General features: G+C 35.5%; 1 protein-coding gene across 1 annotated transcript in view; it reads right to left on the bottom strand.

Moving 5' to 3' along the window:
- Positions 1 to 8,369: 8,369 nt before the first annotated feature.
- Positions 8,370 to 22,688, bottom strand: part of Nup154 (nuclear pore complex protein Nup154) — an 84,961-nt gene continuing 70,642 nt past the window's right edge. The window contains exons 15-16 of the mRNA XM_073968713.1: positions 8,635 to 8,757; positions 8,370 to 8,570 (exon numbers count right to left, since the gene is read on the bottom strand). Of these exons, the coding sequence (XP_073824814.1) occupies positions 8,438 to 8,570; positions 8,635 to 8,757 (256 nt within the window). The 3' untranslated portion in view covers positions 8,370 to 8,437. The remainder of the gene's footprint in view (positions 8,571 to 8,634; positions 8,758 to 22,688) is intronic.

The raw sequence follows: 22,688 nt of genomic DNA, 5'->3' as shown, positions 1-22,688 counted from the left end.
AACAAAAATCTACTTTTTCGTGTATTGTCTGTTACACTATATGGAAACAATTGTCGTATGGATGTATATGCTCTCTTTGATGATAGATCATCTATAACCATGATGGACAAGGACATTGCTGAGAAAATAGTAGTGCGAGGAAAAAGTTGTTCATTAAATATTCCGTGGTTTGGAGGGTTTGCCAGGGAACCTGTGACGTCATTCAATGTGAAGGTAAGTGGAAGTGAACAATAAGAGTTGCCACCAGATGAAAAATGTCTATGCAGTATCAAATTTAAATCTTCCAATGCAAAGTTTGAGTCAAAGGGAGATTGAAGACGCGTTTAAGTGCAACCGAAATCCACCAGTGAAGCCATATCCAAACATTGAGCCAAAATTATTGATCGGTTTGGAAAGTGCTTTTTTAGGGTTGCCAACGTTTACTAAATTTCAAAGATTTATCGGGACCCTTTGCCTGTAGTACTGGGGGTTACTCTGTATTGCGATGCGAAAGTTAAATGCGTTAAGAGTACAATTTGGTACTCTGTATCACAAACCGAAAATACGGCAACGCTGGCTGCACAATGTAAACAGTAACGAAGGACGAGAAAAAGAAATGTCCAAAAATTTTAAATAAAAAAATTTTTGTTCGGTACGTGCGTTTTTAAAACTTGCTAATCATTTGTAACAAAAAAAATTATTTTTGCCTTATTAAGGCGAAGGTCATTTATAGTGATATTTAATTAATTCTCTTTCGAGTTGAGCTTATTAGACCTATTGTATACATTGAAAAATTAGGAGTCTACCGAAGTCCCACGCATTCAACCATTACGCTACGTTTCACGGGTGGTTAAGCCGATCTTCAGGCGTATTGAACGTTGTTTTTGTGGCAGATGAAGGCAAAGCTTGGGAACTAGTATATATATCGCACTTCATTAGATAAATGCATATGCGAAATTATGTCAGTTAAAAAATCTTCTGATATAGGAGAGCAATTACTAATGACGTAGGAATAAAACTTACCACAGTATTTGTGAACATTGAAAAATGGGATTACCAAGCAGGAGTATAGGAGAAGTTTGGAGTTTCAATTAACTGACATAATTTCGCATATGCATTTATCTAATGAAGTGCGATATATATACTAGTTCCCAAGATTTGCCTTCGTCTGCCACAAAAACAACATTCAATACGCCTGAAGATCGGCTTAACCACCCGTGAAACGTAGCGTAATGGTTGAATGCGTGGGACTTCGGTAGACTCCTAATTTGTCAATGTATATAATAGGTCTAATAAGCTCAACTGCAAAGAGAATTAATTAAAAAAAATAATTATGGATTCGGTGGCGGAACGAATTATAGGGAGAAAAATTTTTTCGTCTCAATAAAGATGCGGTTATGTACATTTAGGGGTCGATCATCGATAACAATTATCGTTGAGTGGCGTTGCCAGTTGTCAAAATTGATCCACGTATGGCAACTCTCAACTGAAGTTGCGAATCTCAGTTGACGAAGCGGCTGTTTTTCAGCAACCACCAATTTTCAGTTGCAGTGAACATTTTCGAAGAAGCGTGGAGGTACATTTCGGACAGTTTAAACGGCCATGAACCTCCAACACGAACACCTGAAGAGTGGCAGAGTCTGGATTCACTTTAAAGCAAAGTTGAAAAAGAAAATGCCTCAAAATAAAATAAACTTCAACGACACTGGTGGTGGTCCATCACAATAAGTGAATTTATCGCCTTTGGAGCGGACAGCAGCAAATCTTTTGCAAATGAATTTGTGGGTCTATCTTGCATTGCCACTAAACTTGAGTTGCGTTGTCAGTTGTCTGCGCGACTGAGATGAAATGTTGTACCATTAATGTCAACTCAACTGGGTGGTCGATAAACATGTTATCGATCAGTGTTTTTTCAAACTTGTGACCTCTATTCGCAAAAAAAAAAACTATTTTAAAAATAATTTGCGCTTTGGGTAACTCTTTTGTCTATTCTGGACAATATTTTAATATGGCGATAAATTCACTTCTTGTGATGGACCATTACCAGTGGCGTTGAAGTTTCTTTTATTTTGAGCCATTTTCTTTTTCAACTTTGCTTTAAAGTGAATCCAGTCTCTCTGCTACTCTTCAGGTGTTCGTGTTGGAGGTCCATGGCTGTTTAAACTGTCCGAAATGGACCTCCACGCTTCATCCGCTGTGGCTTTCACCAAAAACCCGTACTCCTCGGGATACGTTTGGATTTTCACTCAGTTTATCAATTAATATTTCGAACTGTTTCTTTGTCGTTATTTTCACCATATTGATACACAAAATTAATTAATGATGCAAAGAATCAATAATTTTTAACAAAATGTTTATTTTTCTTCTATTTTATTTCTTGTTTCTTCAAATATGTTCACTGCAACTGAAAATTGGTGGTTGCTGAAAAACAGCCGCTTCGTCAACTGAGATTCGCAACTTCAGTTGAGAGTTGCCATACGTGGATCAATTTTTACAACTGGCAACGCCACTCAACGATAATTGTTATCGATGATCGACCCCTTGGTGACAAATACAGTAGGTTCAGTTTAAGTACAAATGACGAACATCCTCCATCTATATAGCTAACTACACCAGGGAATTTCGTTTTTCAATAAAAAATGGTTTTTATTTTGCCTTTTTTCCTCCTCTGTCAACTTCGAAACGATCCAATTTTGGCACAATTTGTGCTCTATCAAGTGGACAACTTCCTTCAATACTCTCGACAATGTAGATTGAGCCATGCAATTTTTGTAATCATTGCCATGGGACTTTTGGAAACTTCCGTCCTCCAAGAATCGCAACGCTGCGCACACTTTTAAAAGTGGGGGTATTCCTGTTGATCTGTAACTTTCTTTGAAGTCATCCTTTAACGTTTCCACAACGTAAACTACGGCATCCTTTGGCAATCCAAAATACGCCTTAAACCTGAAATAATTTACTGATTATACAGATCTTTCCACATGATCATCAGCTTACAGTGCAGATGGCAATTCCAATGGATTCGTCTTGTCCCTCAAATTTCTTCTAATTGATGCAATGTCCTTTACATTTTCTGATCGATCCGAAGATTCAATGGGCAGGTTGTATTCCAATCTTGGGTTGTTTTCCAAATTTGCTCGAAAACTCAGCCAAAATATTAAAATATTGTCCAGAATACACAAAAAAGTTATCCAAAGCGCAATTATTTTTAAATTTTTTTTTTTTTGTTGCGCGTATAGAGGTCACAAGTTTGAAAAAACACTGATCGATAACATGTTTATCGACCACCCAGTTGAGTTGACATTAATGGTACAACATTTTGTCTCAGTCGCGCAGACAACTGACAACGCAACTCAAGTTTAGTGGCAATACAAGATAGACCCATTAGACAACTAATGTATTGCAAAAACCAAAATTTGAAATTTTTCATTTTAATTGTTCGTTTATAGCAACAAATTATGTAAAAGCTATACGGTTTCTTGTGCAAATCTCTTGCTATTGGTCCTCAAAACAATATTCCATTTAACTATACAAAGTGTTCTTACGATTTATAAAAAATACAGTGAAAAATAAGCATTGCCTACTACTTTGAGTGACAAAGAATTTGGAACAAGTGTCGTTTAGAAGCACCTCTCGGATGGGAAATTTTTACCATAAGTAGCCCTTGGTACCCTGATTATAACGATATTTAATTTTCCTGAGCTAAGTCTATACTTCCCGAGATATGGGTCTTAACTTTTTTACTTGTATCACCATTATTACTAAAACCTATGAAATATGAGACCCGACGAAGAGTACTTTCCAGTGCCGCACATAATGATGATTTTTTTTAATAATAATTTATTATTTTATAAAAGAATAAACAATTCTGCTATAAATACAAGCATTTAATTGTGCTAACTTACATATTCGTTACCTTTGCGTTTGATATTTTGTTAACGCAATATATTTGCGCTTATCGCACGAGTTTGACATACGCTTTCGTATTACAGAGTGCGGTGATACCAGATTTGCGAAAATTAGATGCGAAAACACATAAGAGAGTACCAATTACTTGATTCGGTACAATTTTTCTTACGCATCGCAATACAGAGTAACCCCCCAGATGAACAAATCTTCCGCCTGAAGAAGCAGTGCCGAATTGTTAGAAGTTTGCGAGACAGATGGTGGGTTGTTGAATACTTGCCAAAGTTAGCCAAACGAGTAAAGTGGTGTGAGCGGACAAAGCCGATGGAAGTAGGAGATGTATTTGTGTTTGATCCAAATCTTCCACGTAATCAATGGCGGCGAGGTATGATCCTCATCTGCATACTGGAACAGATGGTGTTGTTCGCAGAGCTGATGTGAAAACATCCCCAGGAGTTCTCCAGCGTGCTCTCTCAAAGTTAGCCGTTCTGGACTTGGATGATGTTGAAGCCGATCGCTCCACGGGGGCGGGGGTGTTCCAGAACGACAAGTGACCATGTGTCATCATTTTTTACTTGCGTTATTATTTATGTTTATTTTCATGTGTTCAATTCACATGTTAACATATATTAGTGTATAATAATGAATAAATGTAATTCATTTTAATTGGCCCGATGGCTTAGAATTGTTGGAAAGTTGATTAATATTTTTTTTCGATTGCTTGAGTGGAGTTTTCCCCCATTGTCTCAACTTCATTTATTACCCTCTATTACAGAGAGTAATGTTTTCCAAAACGAACTGACAGTGTTGCAAAATTTTTACTGATCGCTACCAATATCATGATTTCATCCCGGCGAAGGGAATTATCAATTGGCTTCTCATTTTTTGAAATGATGCCTTTTTAGCGAAGGAATGCGTTGATTAATAAATAAATAAATTGCCGTAATTTGACGTTTATCCCGTTTTACATTTTCCACCATTCTTATTATTTTCTTTGTTTGCGCTGATCGCAATTTATTCATTTTAATTTTGATTTTGAAGAAGGGGGTGCAAAACTGCGGTAAGTGCTGAGTGTCATATTGTTATTGTCGCAATACGGAATCTACCCATTCTACTTTATATTTCTGTGAAGTACTTGTGCAAAATGTCCACAAAAGTATAGACATTTCCGTCATTTTTATTTCCAAATTAATGGTGATAGTATCGATAGCTATCGATAATTTGCCAGCTCTAGTGTCTACCCCGCTTTTGTGAGTAATCGATAAGCCTTTCTAAGATTATCGATATAGGATGGATAAAAAATAATTTCTATCGTCTTATGTCATGTTCATATTTTAATTCCATTTTTCGCTCTCACAATTACGTATACGAATTAACAAAGACATAAATACAACAAGATAATACATTTTTTTGCTATCATTCTTCAGTGAATGGCTTTTGAATTTAACATAATGTTATATTACGATATAGTGATATAACATTTTTTTCTTTTATACATTTTTACGTATTTAACCGAATTTACCGATCCAATTGACATAGAATTATTCTTAAATAGGTCCTTGAATTCATAAATTTCGTTTCTGATACCATTACATGAAATGTTCCTCCTTGGTTGCGATTTTGAATTAACTGAAACCTGGGGCCTAATTACGTGATTCGATTCGATCGAGTATTTGCTCGTGAAAAAGATTTCGACACGATTAAAAAGCGGCATGACGAGATTCGATCGAAATCGTTGATCGAATGTTTCGAGAGTAACCGGTAATCGAACTATGAAAACCTACGTGTACAATAGGGAATATTATGAAGGTAGATGTAAAAAAGGTGCTTTTTGAAAGCAAGAACCAAAAAAAAACTGAATTATGAATGAAAAATGTAAATATTTTTGGAATTTGTTGAACAATACATTCAATAATAATTTCGGAATGAAGTTGTGCTATGGAAATAAGAAAATTATTAATTCTTGCAAAATCTTTTTGACATTGTTGTAACGGATTGCTGATACATCTACCTTAATAATCCTCTCTCAAAATAAATGAGAGAGAGTTTGGTGGATGTTTTGCATTAGCCTCTCTGAGAGAATATTTCCTTTGGTAAACAACGGGGGATGAAATGTTTAAAATGTACTTCCCTTATACAATAAAGGCTATTAATATTAAATATTTTTTTTTCTTTTTTCCAGAAATGCTTATTTTTCAACTTATTTTTTAACGACTGCAAAAGTAATTTTTGTTAATGATTGCATGCATTTTAATTCTAAATTTATCACAATTTCTCAAAACGACTGCAAAGGACTTTTCCAAATTTCTCTTGTTATATTGTCTAAAAAATGCTGCCAATTATTTACTAACATCGTTTTTCTTCTATAAAACGACAACAAACAACAATTTTTACATTTTAAACAAAAAGACAATAAGGAAATCTTTCATTTTATTTGTTTACGATAGGTAATTTGGCCTCGAGAAATTACTCGCAAATTTATGCTCAATTTCTCGATAATTTTACTCGATAACGAATGTTGTCATCCCAACTTTGAGTACTCAGGTCGAAACAACCCGATATCGAATCACATAATTAGGCCCCTGTTAAGGGTAATGTTTCTATACAAAGTTTCGTAAACATTTTTTTGTTGTATGCATTTTGTCTAGTCTAATGCTTGGTTTACATTCGGCGTCGTTTCGTGATTTCGAAGGCGTTTCGTGATTTCGCGCGGAATCAAGCAAAATTTATCATGATTTCGCATACAAAAATGAAATCATCTCATTTCGTGATTTCAGCGAAATCAACATCGAAATCACAGTACACATGATATACAACCTTGCTTTTGCCTAAAAAAGTACCAAAAGTTGCAACACTTTTCACGTATCACAATAAACAAGGTAGATGTGCGAATTGCTGGAACAAAAAATGTTAATATAAACATTTGTAAACAATGTGAAAAATATTAAATTACATTGTTACAATGCTATTTTTCATTGTGTTGCCGTACTTTTTTTAATGGTAATGTTAGAAAATAGACCGAATTGTCAAAAATTGCTTCCCCATACAAATTTCGTAAAAAATACGGGAACGGAAAAATGACAGAAATTGCAAAAACTCCAGCAGAAATGTCAAAATCAACGTATCAGCTATAATATTAGATACCAATGAACATATGAACATGCTTGCTGCTAGTTTCTACTAGGCAAAAATTTTATGGCAGAAAACAGGAGAAGAGGGTGTTATTGGCGCTATTTTTGTTTAAAGAGAAGCGCAAGTCTTGCTAGATTTCGGAGTACGGGAAAGCATTTTTAGCACTAAATGGAAAAACTACTGCAAGTAATAATATTTTGCGGGTTCTGAGCAAAACTTTTATCTATCAAAATTTATTATTATTATGTCTCAACGATAAAATAATTTTTATTTTTTCATTTGTTAGTACTATACACAATTAATACGATATATAGATAATTTTACGATAATTTTCGAAATAAAGTTGTAAAGTTCTATATTGTCGCATATTTTTGACGATTAAATCAATTTACAATAAATTGTTTTGAAAATTCATGTTCGATCAGCTGCAAATATGCATCTACCTTTATCATTGTGATATGTTTGAAATCAACAAAAAATAAGTGTAAACACCGGGGTGTATTTCAGGATTTCGTGAAATCCAGTGGATTTTGGAGCGCAAGTGTAAACTTGGCATTAGTTGTATTTATGTCTTTGGAATTAACCCGTCCATACGACATGGCGCATACTTCATACTAGCATAATTCATGTTTTCATACATTTTTGGTCTGTTCCTTTACTTTTGAAAATGGTAAAACCGGCAAAAGTAGTAAAAGTTGGAAACTGCTCCCATATGAATTGTATGGTCTCAGAAGTAAAGGAACGCTTTTCGTTTTGTTTCCTGATTTTAAAGGAAATTTCAACCAAACTTTTTTTCAAACATCTATTTTATTTTAAATTCTATTTTTTTTCAAACATGTTTTCTATTTTCTTCTTAAAATTGTGGTATTTTCAACACATTTTTAAAATGTTCTATTTTCAAAATTAACGAGAGAGAGACCTGCCAAATTTAATTTTAGTTTCTAGATTTGTGCGCGAATTTAAATTAATAGACAAAAAATGCAACTGCAATGGAAGAGAAGACAAAATTTACGATGATTTGAATGTATACTAATCGTTCCACCGTTTGTCAAAATTAATTTATTTTGATAAATACTCTCATTTGTTAGAGATGGGACATATTTTATCGTCATTCGGAGAGTAATCTAAATTGAACAACGTACAAAAAACGATCTCAGAATTTTGTATGGAAAATGAAGTAATTAACACATAATTTGGGCTCGAACAACGAACATAGAGGGAATTGCAGTCTGTATGAACAAGGCATTATTTATATTCATTTGCTTTCGAACAAAAACGCGACAGGGAATGTGGTAATAAGGACCCAATGAAATTTAGAATTTTACTTACAACTTATTTAAAATAACCCATTATTTTAAGGGGACTCATTCTATCCCATTTTTTATAAAATAATTTTATTTTCATATAAATTTAGAACATTTTAAGGTAAATTTCTTTGAAGATTACATTGAAGTTCTTTTAAAGTTTGCTGCATTCGTTCAGTGCCTGGTTTTTGATAGCAAATATTCAAGCAAACCGACACCATATCCTGTGCTTTGCCAATTATGCGTCTTCTGTTTAAAATAATAAAATAAAACGTATGAAACCAAAACAATGCTTTAATTTCAATATTAATACCTTGATCTGGACCATAGAGCATGCGCGTTATTTGATAATAATGATATTACACGGATTGAAGATTGCACCAAATGCCATTCATTACCTTCGTTAGCCCAAATCCTTTCATTAATCGAGATCATCCTGTAAATAAATTTATATTGTTATACATTTTTATTGGTTCAAAGGTAATTTTTGTTAATTAAAATATTTGCACTGAAACGAAAATTCGAATGGCTAATTACATCACTTATGGGTACTTTACACGATATGTCTTTTACATATGAGTTGTCACTTTGCATATACATTTTGTATGGGAGAAGTGAAAACTCATATGCAAAAAACATATCGTGTAAAGTACCCATAAGAATCTATTTACAACAACAATTGATATATGTATATTAGACTGACAAAAAAAACTCCTACACCATAGTTTCTTTTCATTTGATCCAAAAACCTTATACAGTTAGTCAACTAATGTATAACAAAAACCAAAAAAAAAAAAAAAAAATTGTAACACATTGGATACTGATTATTCACTTATGGCAAAGCAAATCAATTTGTATGTTTTGACGGAATATTGTATTGAGGATCAATAGCAAGCGATTTTCAAAAAAACTATAGTTTTTACATAATTTGTTACCATAAATGAACAATTAATATGAAATTTGTTACAAGCCTGGTAAAGTTCGTCTAGTTTGGGATGCAGCAACCAAATCCAACAACAAATCACTCAACGATTATTTGCTAAGTGGTCCTGATTTGCTTATGTCTCCCTTCAATGTTTTAATTGAATTCCGAGTTGGCCAAATTGCAGTCAAGGCAGTGGAGTCGTATCACTACATGGATGATTTTATCGACAGTGTGCAAAGTGAAGTAGAAGCCCTAGAGTTAGCATTGCAAGTTAAAATAATTCATGCTGCTGGTGGCTTCCACATGAGGAATTGGGTGTCAAATTCAAAATTGGTGCAAGAAAAATTAGGCGATGCAGAGCAGACAAAGAATACGTTTGGAGCTGTTGAAAAAATTCTTGGTATGTATTGGGAATCCAATAATGATGTGTTTCAGTACAATTGCAGATTTTCACGGCTCTCGAGAAACGTATTCGAGTCGAATGTGATCCCTACCAAGAGGGAGGTTCTCCAAGTTCTATATTTGATCCGCTTGGGTTCATCTCCCATTACGCGATTGGGTTGAAGATACTTATGCAACAAATTTGGCGATCAGCAATTAAATGGGACGATGAATTAAACGATGATCTATACAACAAGTGGTCCTCATGGCTGTCCAAATTCATACCTTTGTCGATGCTGGAGAAGACGGATACGCAGCGTTATGCTACTTTCGCATTAAGTATCTCGAAGAAGTCAATATCAGTCTGGTCGGATTCAAAAACTGTGCTGAGCTTTTTGTCCATGGATCCGAAGAATTTTAAGGCGTTCGTCACGTACAGAGTTGGAGAAATCCTGGAGTCTACAAATACTTCCCAATGGAATTGGGTGCCCTCAAAATTGAATCCAGCTGATTTAGCGACGAAATTTGGATCCTGTAATGACGATATGTGGTTCCGTGGTCCTAAGTTCCTTGAAGAAGATGAAAGTTTTGGCCAAAAATCCCGTATTAGAACAAACCAATGAAGAGGTACGTAATTGTCTGTTGCATATTTCGAAATCACATGCGTTCACCATAAATGTTGAGTATTTTTCATGCTGGAGACGACTTTATAAAGCGCTGTCGCTATTTCTACTTTATATGGAGAAGTTGATGTCCGTGGTCCGTAACTGCAAATTACCAGAAAATGGGAGATTCGAATGTGTCCAGAAAGCCAAACTTGTTTTGTACAAGTATGCCCAAAAAAGCACTTTTCCTGACGAAATATGGTGCCTCAAGAATAACAAGCCGATAGAAAAAGGCAGTAAATTGAAACAAATGAATATCTATCTAGACGAAAACGAAGTTTTACGTGTCTCAGGAAGAGCTGAGATGTTAAGTTGCAACAATGCAATAATTCTACCCAATGGTCAATGCGTAACATTTTTGGTGGTTCAATTTTACCATCAAAAATTTCATCATTGTATGCATGAAGCAGTGATGTCAAATATAAAATCCGAATTCTACATCCCCAGATTGAGAGCACTTTATAAGAGCGTACGAAGAAAGTGTCAAGAATGCAAAAATTTAGCAGCAGTACCATGTCCACCTCAAATGTCAGCGTTACCGTCATCCCGAGTATCCAGTTTTGAACGTCCATTTACTTACGTCGGAATTGATTTCTTTGGCCCATTATATGTCACAGTCGGAAGGCACAAAGAAATGAGATGGGGTGTTCTATTTACATGTTTAACGGTACGTGCTATTCACTTTGAAGTGGCTCATAGTCTTGACACCAGTTCCTGCATAATGAGCATTCAAAATTTCATAAGTGGTCGTGGCTCTCCCAAAGAAATATACACAGATAACGGTACTAATTTTAAATCTGTTGAAAGAATGGTATTAAGAAGGATGACAGTAAGCTCACGAAGCTCTAGTTCGCTTACGAAAGGGGGAATGTTACCGCCGCCACTGTTTATTTACCTTTCTTCTTATTTATGTCGTTTTATTAAATACGATCGCAACCTTGCATTTTTATGTAGTCAATACACTTTTACATTGATCTCTATTTATCTCTTTGTTGCCCTTTATTTATGTGGCCCTTTGCCTATGTGTATATACATACATGCATAAAGTAATAAGTGGATTAAAAGGGCAAAGAAGAGATAACAATAATTAGTTCGAATTTGAATACGCAGTGAACAAATTGTTTTTAAAGCGCCATTAACCCTTTGAAAGAGCTTCGCTGAATATACACACTTGTGAATGTGAACGCAGTTATCAAATATTACATGATGAAGTAAAAGTGTATTTTTCTCTGGATGTGTCCCAACATAAAAATATACTTTCAACCGAGAATCAAAAAGCCATGCAGATTTTGGAGAAAAACTGTGTAAAGAAGAACCGACAATTTGAAGTGAGTCTACTGTGGAAAGATAGTGATCCTCAAATACCTGATAGCTACATTGTCGCAGTTCATCGACTAAAGTGTCTCATGATGGAAATCGACAAGCTTCTCTCAAAAGGATACGCAAGAAAAGTTTTGGGCTCCGAAATTAATAATTATCCTAATCGCACCTAGGGCCTATTTATGAGATTCGATTCGATCGAGAATTTACTCGTGAATAAAATGTCGACACGGAAAAATATTGGTATGATGGAACTCGATCGAGAAGGAAAAATCGTTGTTATCGATAATTTCGAAAAATAACCGGTAATCTACCATATTTTATCAATAGCACTCATATAGGTAGACACCAAAAATAAATATTTATCTTTAAACGAAAATTAAAAAAACAAAATTATGAATGAAAAGTATTGAATATCTGTTGAATTGTTTGAATAATACATTGAACAATAATTTCGGAATGAGGTCGTGCTACGAAAATGTACGCAATTATTTATTTTTGCAAAATCTTGTGTCTCTTCAATGTTTTAATTGAATTCCGAGTTGGCCAAATTGCAGTCTGTGGAGATATTGCTGAGATGTTTCATAGAATAAAATTCAAAGATGCCCAACGATATTTGTGGTAGTGACGTAAACAAAATCAGTGTTTATGTGATGAAAGCGTTAACGTTTGGAATTAGCTGTGCCCCATGTATTGCTCATTTTGTGCGCAACAAGAACGCAGACGACTTTCGTCAAAATTATCCTAGAGCAGTCAAGGCAGTGGAGTCGTATCACTACATGGATGATTTTATCGACAGTGTGCAGTGATGTTGGCGACATTTCCTGAGTATTTCAGCCTTAAAACTTCTCCACAAGTGGTGTCTTAAGACACGCCGCTCGGACTCGGCGATAAACAGTAGGTCGCATATCATTGAGCTAAATATAAATCGGGGTGTGCACTCATTGATATGCGAGAAGTCTCCCTTGTCCCGTATGGGATGTTGTGGAACAATGTTTTGTTGTTGTGCAAAGTGAAGTAGAAGCCCTAGAGTTAGCATTGCAAGTTAAAATAATTCATGCTGCTGGTGGCTTCCACATGTGGAATTGGGTGTCAAATTCAAAATTGGTGCAAGAAAAATTAGGCGATGCAGAGCAGACAAAGAATACGTTTGGAGCTGTTGAAAAAATTCTTGGTATGTATTGGGAATCCAATAATGATGTGTTTCAGTACAATTGCAGATTTTCACGGCTCTCGAGAAACGTATTCGAGTCGAATGTGATCCCTACCAAGAGGGAGGTTCTCCAAGTTCTGATGTCTATATTTGATCCGCTTGGGTTCATCGCCCATTACACGATTGGGTTGAAGATACACAGGCTTACATAAGTATACGTATGCCCCATAAATGTCGGGTTTTAGGATAAATAATGATATTTATGCAATTCCAAGTACACAGTTATATTTCTTCTTACTAATAAACAATGTTTAATACAACAAAAGTAAATTCCATAATATAAGTAACGGTCAATTTTACAAAAACGAAAAAATGATACTTACAAACGTATACGTACGCCCAAAGGAAATATGAGTATTAACGTACAATTAATAGAATTAGCAGCAAAATTTATACATTTTATTGTTTTGGCGAATGTGTATGGGTGTCAGAGATATATTTTACAGAAAAAAATAATTTTTGGGGGCTTAATACCGTTATATAAGATCGGACTTCTTGTATAGCTCATTAAAAAGCTGGCCCTTGCTAAATTCTTTGCGTTTTTAGGTATTGTACTTTATAAAAAGCACAGAATAACTGTCAGATTCTAAATCTTGAGACCCTAGAAAGCTTTGTAGTTGTTCTTGTGCAAAATATTCCTTCCTGGACGTCGATAAATGTACGTTTTTCCCCAGATTTCTCAGGAAGATAATAGATTCAGCGGAATTCTAGGCGCAAGTTACATACAGAAGGTTTTGAATTGTCTTGTAATATGGTCTGATACAATCCTTGGGCATCAATTAAATCGGAAATATAAAATATTCTCTTACAAACCTGCTCCCAAAGCTTCCAAAGCATCAAAATATAAGCAGTACTAAAAAAGCATGAAATTTGTACCGTGAACAACGTCGTTTTCGTATTATGATCACTACCGTCACTATAGGGGCGAAAAGTTTCGTATAATTGTTAATTTCTGAGTCAATTGATGCCCAAGGATTGTATCAGACCATAAAATACATCTGAATACGCAGTGAACAAATTGTTTTTAAAGCGCCATAAACCTTTTGAAATGTGAAAGAGCTTCGCTGAATATACACACTTGTGAATGTGAACGCCGTTATCAAATATTACATGATGGAGTAAAAGTGTATTTTTCTCTGGATGGGTCCCAACCTGAAAATATACTTTCAACCGAAAATCAAAAAGCCATGCAGATTTTGAAGAACAGCTGTGTAAAGAAGAACCGACAATTTGAAGTGAGTCTACTGTGGAAAGATAGTGATTCTCAATTACCTGATAGCTACAATACGCAGTTCATCGACTAAAGTGTCTCATGAGGAAGTTTAAGAAAAATCCTGAATTAAAGCAGACTATGCAGATGGAAATCTATCCTCCATTACCTGATAGCTACAATGTCGCAGTTCATCTACTAAAGTGTCTCATGAGGAACTTTAAGAAAAATCCTGAATTAAAGCAGACTATGCAGATGGAAATCGACAAGCTTCTCTCAAAAGGATCCACAAGAAAAGTTTTGGGCTCCGAAATTAATAATTATCCTGGTCGCACCTGGGATCTTCCAATTTTTGTGGCTCTTAACCCGAATAAGCCTGGTAAAGTTCGTCTAGTTTGGGATGCAGCAGCCAAATCCAAAAACAAATCACTCAACGATTATTTGCTAAGTGGTCCTGATTTGCTTACGTCTCTCTTCAGTGTTTTAATTGAATTTCGAGTTGGCCAAATTGCAGTCTGTGGTGATATTGCTGAGATGTTTCATAGAATAAACGCCAAATACGAAGACATGCATGCCCAACGATTTTTGTGGTTCGAAAATGGTGACGTAAACAAAATCAGTGTTTATGTGATGAAAGCGTTAACGTTTGGAATTAGCTGTGCCCCATGTATTGCTCATTTTGTGCGCAACAAGAACGCAGACGACTTTCGTCAAAATTATCCCAGAGCAGTCAAGGCAGTGGAGTCGTATCACTACATGGATGATTTTATCGACAGTGTGCAGTGATGTTGGCGACATTTCCTGAGTATTTCAGCCTTGAAAAACTTCTCCACAAGTAGTGTCTTAAGACACGCCGTTCGGACTCGGCGATAAACAGTAGGTCGCATATCATTGAGCTAAATATGAATCGGGGTGTGCACTCATTGATATGAGAGAAGTCTCCCTTGTCCCGTATGGGATGTTGTGGAACAATGTTTTGTTGTTGTGCAAAGCGAAGTAGAAGCCCTAGAGTTAGCATTGCAAGTTAAAATAATTCATGCTGCTGGTGGCTTCCACATGAGGAATTGGGTGTCAAATTCAAAATTGGTGCAAGAAAAATTAGGCGATGCAGAGCACCAAAGAATACGTTTGGAGCTGTTGAAAAAATTCTTGGTATGTATTGGGAATCCAATAATGATGTGTTTCAGTACAATTGCAGATTTTCACGGCTCTCGAGAAACGTATTCGAGTCGAATGTGATCCCTACCAAGAGGGAGGTTCTCCAAGTTCTGATGTCTATATTTGATCCGCTTGGGTTCATCGCCCATTACACGATTGGGTTGAAGATACACAGGCTTACATAAGTATACGTATGCCCCATAAATGTCGGGTTTTAGGATAAATAATGATATTTATGAAATTCCAAGTACACAGTTATATTTCTTCTTACTAATAAACAATGTTTAATACAACAAAAGTAAATTCCATAATATAAGTAACGGTCAATTTTACAAAAACGAAAAAATGATACTTACAAACGTATACGTACGCCCAAAGGAAATATGAGTATTAACGTACAATTAATAGAATTAGCAGCAAAATTTATACATTTTATCGTTTTGGCGAATGTGTATGGGTGTCTGAGATATATTTTACAGAAAAAAAATAATTTTTGGGGGCTTAATACCGTTATATAAGATCGGACTTCTTGTATAGCTCATTAAAAAGCTGGCCCTTGCTAAATTCTTTGCGTTTTTAGGTATTGTACTATATAAAAAGCACAGAATAACTGTCAGATTCTAAATCTTGAGACCCTAGAAAGCTTTGTAGTTGTTCTTGTGCAAAATATTCCTTCCTGGACGTCGATAAATGTACGTTTTTCCCCAGATTTCTCAGGAAGTTAATAGATTCAGCGGAATTCTAGGCGCAAGTTACATACAGAAGGTTTTGAATTGTCTTGTAATATGGTCTGATACAATCCTTGGGCATCAATTAAATCAGAAATATAAAATATTCTCTTACAAACCTGCTCCCAAAGCTTCCAAAGCATCAAAATATAAGCAGTACTAAAAAAGCATGAAATTTGTACCGTGAACAACGTCGTTTTCGTATTATGATCATTACCGTCACTATAGGGGCGAAAAGTTTCGTATAATTGTTAATTTCTGAGTCAATTGATGCCCAAGGATTGTATCAGACCATACAATACATCTGAATACGCAGTGAACAAATTTTTTTAACGCGCCATAAACCTTTTGAAAGGTGAAAGAGCTTCGCTGAATATACACACTTGTGAATGTGAACGCCGTTATCAAATATTACATGATGAAGTAAAAGTATATTTTTCTCTGGATGTGTCCCAACCTAAAAATATACTTTCAACCGAAAATCAAAAAGCCATGCAGATTTTGGAGAACAGCTGTGTAAAGAAGAACCGACAATTTGAAGTGAGTCTACTGTGGAAAGATAGTGATTCTCAATTACCTGATAGCTACAATACGCAGTTCATCGACTAAAGTGTCTCATGAGGAAGTTTAAGAAAAATCCTGAATTAAAGCAGACTATGCAGATGGAAATCTATCCTCCATTACCTGATAGCTACAATGTCGCAGTTCATCGACTAAAGTATCTCATGAGGAACTTTAAGAAAAATCCTGAATTAAAGCAGACTATGCAGATGGAAATCGACAAGCTTCTCTCAAAAGGATCCACAAGAAAAGTTTTGGGCTCCGAAATTAATAATTATCCTGGTCGCACCTGGGATCTTCCAATTTTTGTGGCTCCTAATCCGAATAAGCCTGGTAAAGTTCGCCTAGTTTGGGATGCAGCAGCCAAATCCAAAAACAAATCACTCAACGATTATTTGCTAAGTGGTCCTGATTTGCTTACGTCTCTCTTCAGTGTTTTAATTGAATTTCGAGTTGGCCAAATTGCAGTCTGTGGTGATATTGCTGAAAGCGTTAACGTTTGGAATTAGCTGTGCCCCATGTATTGCTCATTTTGTGCGCAACAAGAACGCAGACGACTTTCGTCAAAATTATCCCAGAGCAGTCAAGGCAGTGGAGTCGTATCACTACATGGATGATTTTATCGTCAGTGTGCAAAGTGAAGTAGAAGCCCTAGAGTTAGCATTGCAAGTTAAAATAATTCATGCTGCTGGTGGCTTACACATGAGGAATTGGGTGTCAAATCCAAAATTGGTGCAAGAAAAATTAGGCGATGCAGAGCAGACAAAGAATACGTTTGGAGCTGTTGAAAAAATTCTTGGTATGTATTGGGAATCCAATAATGATGTGTTTCAGTACAATTGCAGATTTTCACGGCTCTCGAGAAACGTATTCGAGTCGAATGTGAACCCTACCAAGAGGGAGGTTTTCCAAGTTCTGATGTCTATATTTGATCCGCTTGGGTTCATCTCCCATTACACGATTGGGTTGAAGATACTTATGCAACAAATTTGGCGATCAGCAATTAAATGGGACGATGAATTAAACGATGATCTATACAACAAGTGGTCCTCATGATTGTCCAATTTGGAGAAGATTTCGCAAGTACAAGTTCCGATATGTTACTCCAAGCAGTTAAAGTTCACTCAAGACGTTCAAATTCATACCTTTGTCAATGCTGGAGAAGTCGGATACGCAGCGTTATGCTACTTTCGCATTAAGTATCTCGAAGAAGTCAATATCAATCTTGTAGCAGCAAAATCCAAAGTGGCTCCCCTCAGACCTATTTCCATTCCGAGATTGGAACTCCAAGCAGCCTAAACTGGAGTGCGCCTTGCAGACAAAATAGTCAAAGCGACGAGACTTCAATGTACACAAAGTTTCTTCTGGTCGGATTCAAAAACTGTGCTAAGCTTTTTGTCCATGGATCCGAAGAATTTTAAGCCGTTCGTCATGTACAGAGTTGGAGAAATCCTGGAGTCTACAAATATTTCCCAATGGAATTGGGTGCCCTCAAAATTGAATCCAGCTGATTTAGCGACGATTTTTTTTTTTTGAACGTTCCCACGCCACTCACACCCGCCCCAGCCGACCGAGAGCGCCACCTCCCCATAACGTAGGGAGAGCGTACACCCCATAGCCCGGACTATCGAGGGTTAGTAATACTGGGAGAACTGGCTACAGTAACTACATCAGTCATATTAAAGTTCAATAAAAGTTAACATATAACATATAATAACACAGTCAAACAATAACAAATACACATAATTTAAACTCTGGCAACTATTAAGATTAGATATCTAAACCAAGAATAGAATTCTTTATTACATGTATAGGATCAGAAAATGATATACGGTTATACAAATCATTATAAATTTCACATAAAGCGCGAAGTAGATTACTTAATTCATAGTTAGATCTAGCAAAATACAGTTTTAGCGGTATGTAATTACGCGTTCTGCGGGAGGGAATATTAAAATTTATTTCACCTGTTAAAAAAATAGAGTCTATTTGACCACGTAACAATTTTATAATAAATATTGCTCTTAGCATTAGGCGTGCCTCAAGAATAACATGCCGATAGAAAAAGGCAGTAAATTGAAACAAATGTCAGCGTTACCGTCTACCCGAGTATCCAGTTTTGAACGTCCATTTACTTACGTCGGAATTGATTTCTTTGGCCCATTATATGTCACAATCGGCGGGCACAAAGAAAAGTGATGGGGTGTTCTGTTTACATGTTTAACGGTACGTGCTATTCACATTGAAGTGGCTCATAGTCTTGACACCAGTTCCTGCATAATGTGCATTCAAAATTTCATAAGTCGTCGTGGCTCTCCTAAAGAAATATACACCGATAACGGTACTAATTTTAGAGTTCATAAAAATGTGTTCCAAATATGATTTTATCAAGTGGCGATTCAACCCTCCAGCTGCCCCGCATATGGACGGTGCATGGGAACGTTTGATACGTTCAGTTAAATCCGTTCTGTACTCAATGTGTCCAGCCTTCAAATTCAATGGTGAGACCCTACGATGTGCCCTATATGAAGTTGAGTTTATCATCAATTCTCGTCCGTTAACATTTGTCGCCCTGGATACTGTTGAAGTTGACGCACTGACACCTAATCATTTGTTATTGGGATCAGCATCGGGACAAAAACCTCTTTGCGAATACAACTATGATCTGCGACAACGATGGCATCAAACCCAGCAATTTGGAAATAACTTCTGGAGAAGATGGGTACGTGAATATGGTCCAATGTTGGTGCGAAGAAGCGAGTGGTTTGAAAAAGTTCCACCACCCGGCGTTGGAGATGTCGTAATTATAGTCGACGATACGCTACCTCGCAGCAAATGGCCCAAAGGTATGGTAACCGAGTTATTTGCAGCAAAAGATGGTCAAGTTCGAAGCGTCAAAGTTAGAACCTGTTCCAGCGAGTACGAGAGGCCAGTAACTAAAATATCAGTCCTAGACGTCGGTATAAGGAAGGATGACAGTAAGCTCACGAAGCCCTAGTTCGCTTACGAAGGGGGGAATGTTACCACCACCACTGTTTATTTACCTTTCTTCTTATTTGCTTTGATCTCTATTTATCTCTTTGTTGCCCTTTATTTATGTGGCCCTTTGCCTATGTGTACATACATACATGCATAAAGTAATAAGTAGCTTCAAAGGGCAACGAAGAGATGACAATAATTAGTTCGAATTTGAATACGCAGTGAACAAATTGTTTTTTAAGCGCCATAAACCTTTTGTTATTAATAAACATTTTATGTGAATATTTATTTTCAAAGTGTTTTATTTCGAAGTGGGCGACTATTAAAAGTTGTTTTTTTTTTTGTAAGTGATGTCAAATTTGTTCTTGAAGTTTTATGTGGTTGTCGACTTTTTCAACTACAAGACCCACAAGCCAAATTCATAGCGGTCCTCCACATAAAAAATATTTCCCAATTTTTAGCAGAATCTGACAATGAATGCGACTTGTACATTGCGAACGGACGGACATGCCTAAATCGACTCAGAAAGTGGTGCTATGTATATGCCTAAAAGAAACTATAGGCCTAGGTACATAAGCTGCCTTGCCAGTTTGCCTTGCTTTCTTTTGATAAAAGAATAAAAAAGAAAAGGGCAACCCAGTTCGAAATTTGCTCGGCCTTCTTTATTATTTTATTTTTATAATGTCAGAAATGAAGAAGGAAAGCAAGGCAACCAGACGAGGTAGCTTATGTACCCAGGCCTTATGGGTCTATCTCGTTTCCCTATGCATGTTACATACATACAAATGCAAAAATACATAATGTACCTGTTTGAACCACAGTGTGGTGCAGGGTATAAACACTTATGCCACATGAAAAAATATATTTCATCCTTTTTAAATTTTTTGTTTTATATTTCACAATACTGATCAAAAATAATGACCTTTACAATGTTTTAAGTAGAAGACTATTTCAGACTATTTCTACAAGTATGGATTGTTTAAAGTGTATTTTTTCAACAACTACTAGACTCACAGAAATTTTTCAAAGATTATTAGTCTACAGCCAACAAAAATATCAATTAATTGATTTAAAAATTCGGAGCGCGTGCCTTTTCCGTTAGAATTGAAAGCGGCGATTTTTAGCCGATTTGAGCCCAAAATCAAGTCTCTTCCACCTCTGTGTGGAATTGAGAACTTTTCGCTATTCATTTTGTTCGCACACACGAATGTAAACAAAACGAAACAAAACAGCGAGTTCCAACATGGGTAATGTTTCATTTTGTATTGTTTCTATGGAAAATACGAAACGAAACCATTGCACATAGGTTTCAATCAGGAAATTTTTAGCCAAAACCCTATTTTTGAAGTTTCGAAATTTTAATTGTTTTTTGCACAGAATAATAAAAAACACATCAAGTCATCTGAAAATAATTACTTTTTTTTTAATAACGTTAGTATTCGTTGATTGGTGCAGTACCAAAGTTAACACTTTTTTATGTAAAAATAAAACAGACTTTGTGCTGTAAAATATACAATTTTTGTTGTATTGCGTCGCTGCATAAATATACAGAAGTGAGACCAAAGTTATTATGAATCGGGAAGTACTTTCATAATATTTACAAAAAGAACGATGAAATTTGTAAAATTAGCGTAATAAAATCAATGTTTTTATATATATTGAAAATAATTTTTACAAATATTTTTTAAATATATTTAAAGTTTTAAAAAAATATCCAAATTTGTCCACCTCCAAATCGAATTTGAAAGATATCAGGGGGTCTGTACTAATAAATTCAGAAGTCAAATCGTGCTCAAATTTGCCACAGTTAAAATAAAGTGGATTTTTCTATTTTAAGATGGGAGAATTTTTTTGTAAATACCTGTTGCGACTGTACGTAGTATCCAATTGAAATAGAACGGTAATACGCACATCTATCAACCGATTTCCCTTAAAATTCATATTTAAGGGTTTCAGAGTGTAGAAAACAAGTATATATAATTTTTTTGAAAATAGGTAAATTTTTTGTCATAGCCCCCACATAAAAGTACTGTCCGATTTTAGATATTTTGTGGATTTTAGCGACACTTTATGACCGATTCGGCTGAAATTTGGTATTTTGACCTCTTGGAAGATATGAATCCTTCGTACCAAAAATTATTAACATAGGTCAATGTTTTGGTTTTGACCCCACACAACGGGACCACCCTGTTCTACAAATTTTGGCAGTTTTTGGTCATTTTGGTCGATAAAACGTAAGAATTGCTGTTTGTGCACATTTATTATAAATAACAATTAATTTCAATACAAAATGGACGTTGAAAGAGTTTTGGCCAGAAAATTTGGATTTGGGACCATTGTGCATTGGAAATGTTTCATAAAGTATTTTTACGTACGCTGGTTTTAAGCAACCTATTCCATATCGCATCGATACAGAATTAATTCGAAGTATTGCACTTCAAAACGACGTGCGCATTTACACACAAAATAAACATAATCTAGAATACTAATGCATCAAGTAGATTTTGCAAGTGTGCAGATGTCAGTCAAATTGTAATGCAATAGAATTTGAAGGTTTTTGTAGCTCTTTCTTTGTAATAATTAGTTCGTGAGGAATAAATACTGCCATAAAGGTAGAAACACAATCAGCCCTATTCTGAACGCATGGGAGTTGGGAATTTTTTCCCATTCCCACATTTTCGTATTCTGAATAGAATTTTGTGGGAGTTTTTTTTTCCCATTTCCCATCTCCCCTCATTCTGAATGAAGTTCGAATTGGGAATTTGTTCCCATGGGGAAAAAGTATACATTCTCTATCTTGAATTTTGGGAGAATTTTGTGTCTTTTTGTGGGAAAAATCTCCCCAGCAAACAGTGTGGGAGTTTGAAAAAAAGATTTCAAGAAATTTCATATTTTTATGTAATTTCATACTTTAAGACATCTACACGACAAAATTATTGCAAATATTTATAATCGCCATGTGTTTGCTTAATAAAAGCATACAAAATGTACTGTAAAATATGTCATTAGACGACTTCGGATTTTGCATATTCTTATATGATACAAAAACCTGCAAGAATCTAACATGTTTTACACCGATAACAAAATGTTCCTTTATGTTATCGAACAAAACAAATAAAAGTTGTAAAAATTACTAGATTTTTGCAGTTCTGGAACAGACCATGTGTATTGAAATACGAGAAAAAGAGTCGTGGTTGATTCTATTAACGCAGCACAGCAAGTAAAAA

This window comes from Musca autumnalis, unplaced genomic scaffold (assembly GCF_047663935.1).
Source record: "Musca autumnalis isolate F117 unplaced genomic scaffold, ASM4766393v1 scaffold_2, whole genome shotgun sequence".
NCBI classification, from domain to species: domain Eukaryota; kingdom Metazoa; phylum Arthropoda; class Insecta; order Diptera; family Muscidae; genus Musca; species Musca autumnalis.
Note: the sequence above shows the minus strand (reverse complement) of the source record. Positions and strands in the feature narration are given on the sequence as shown.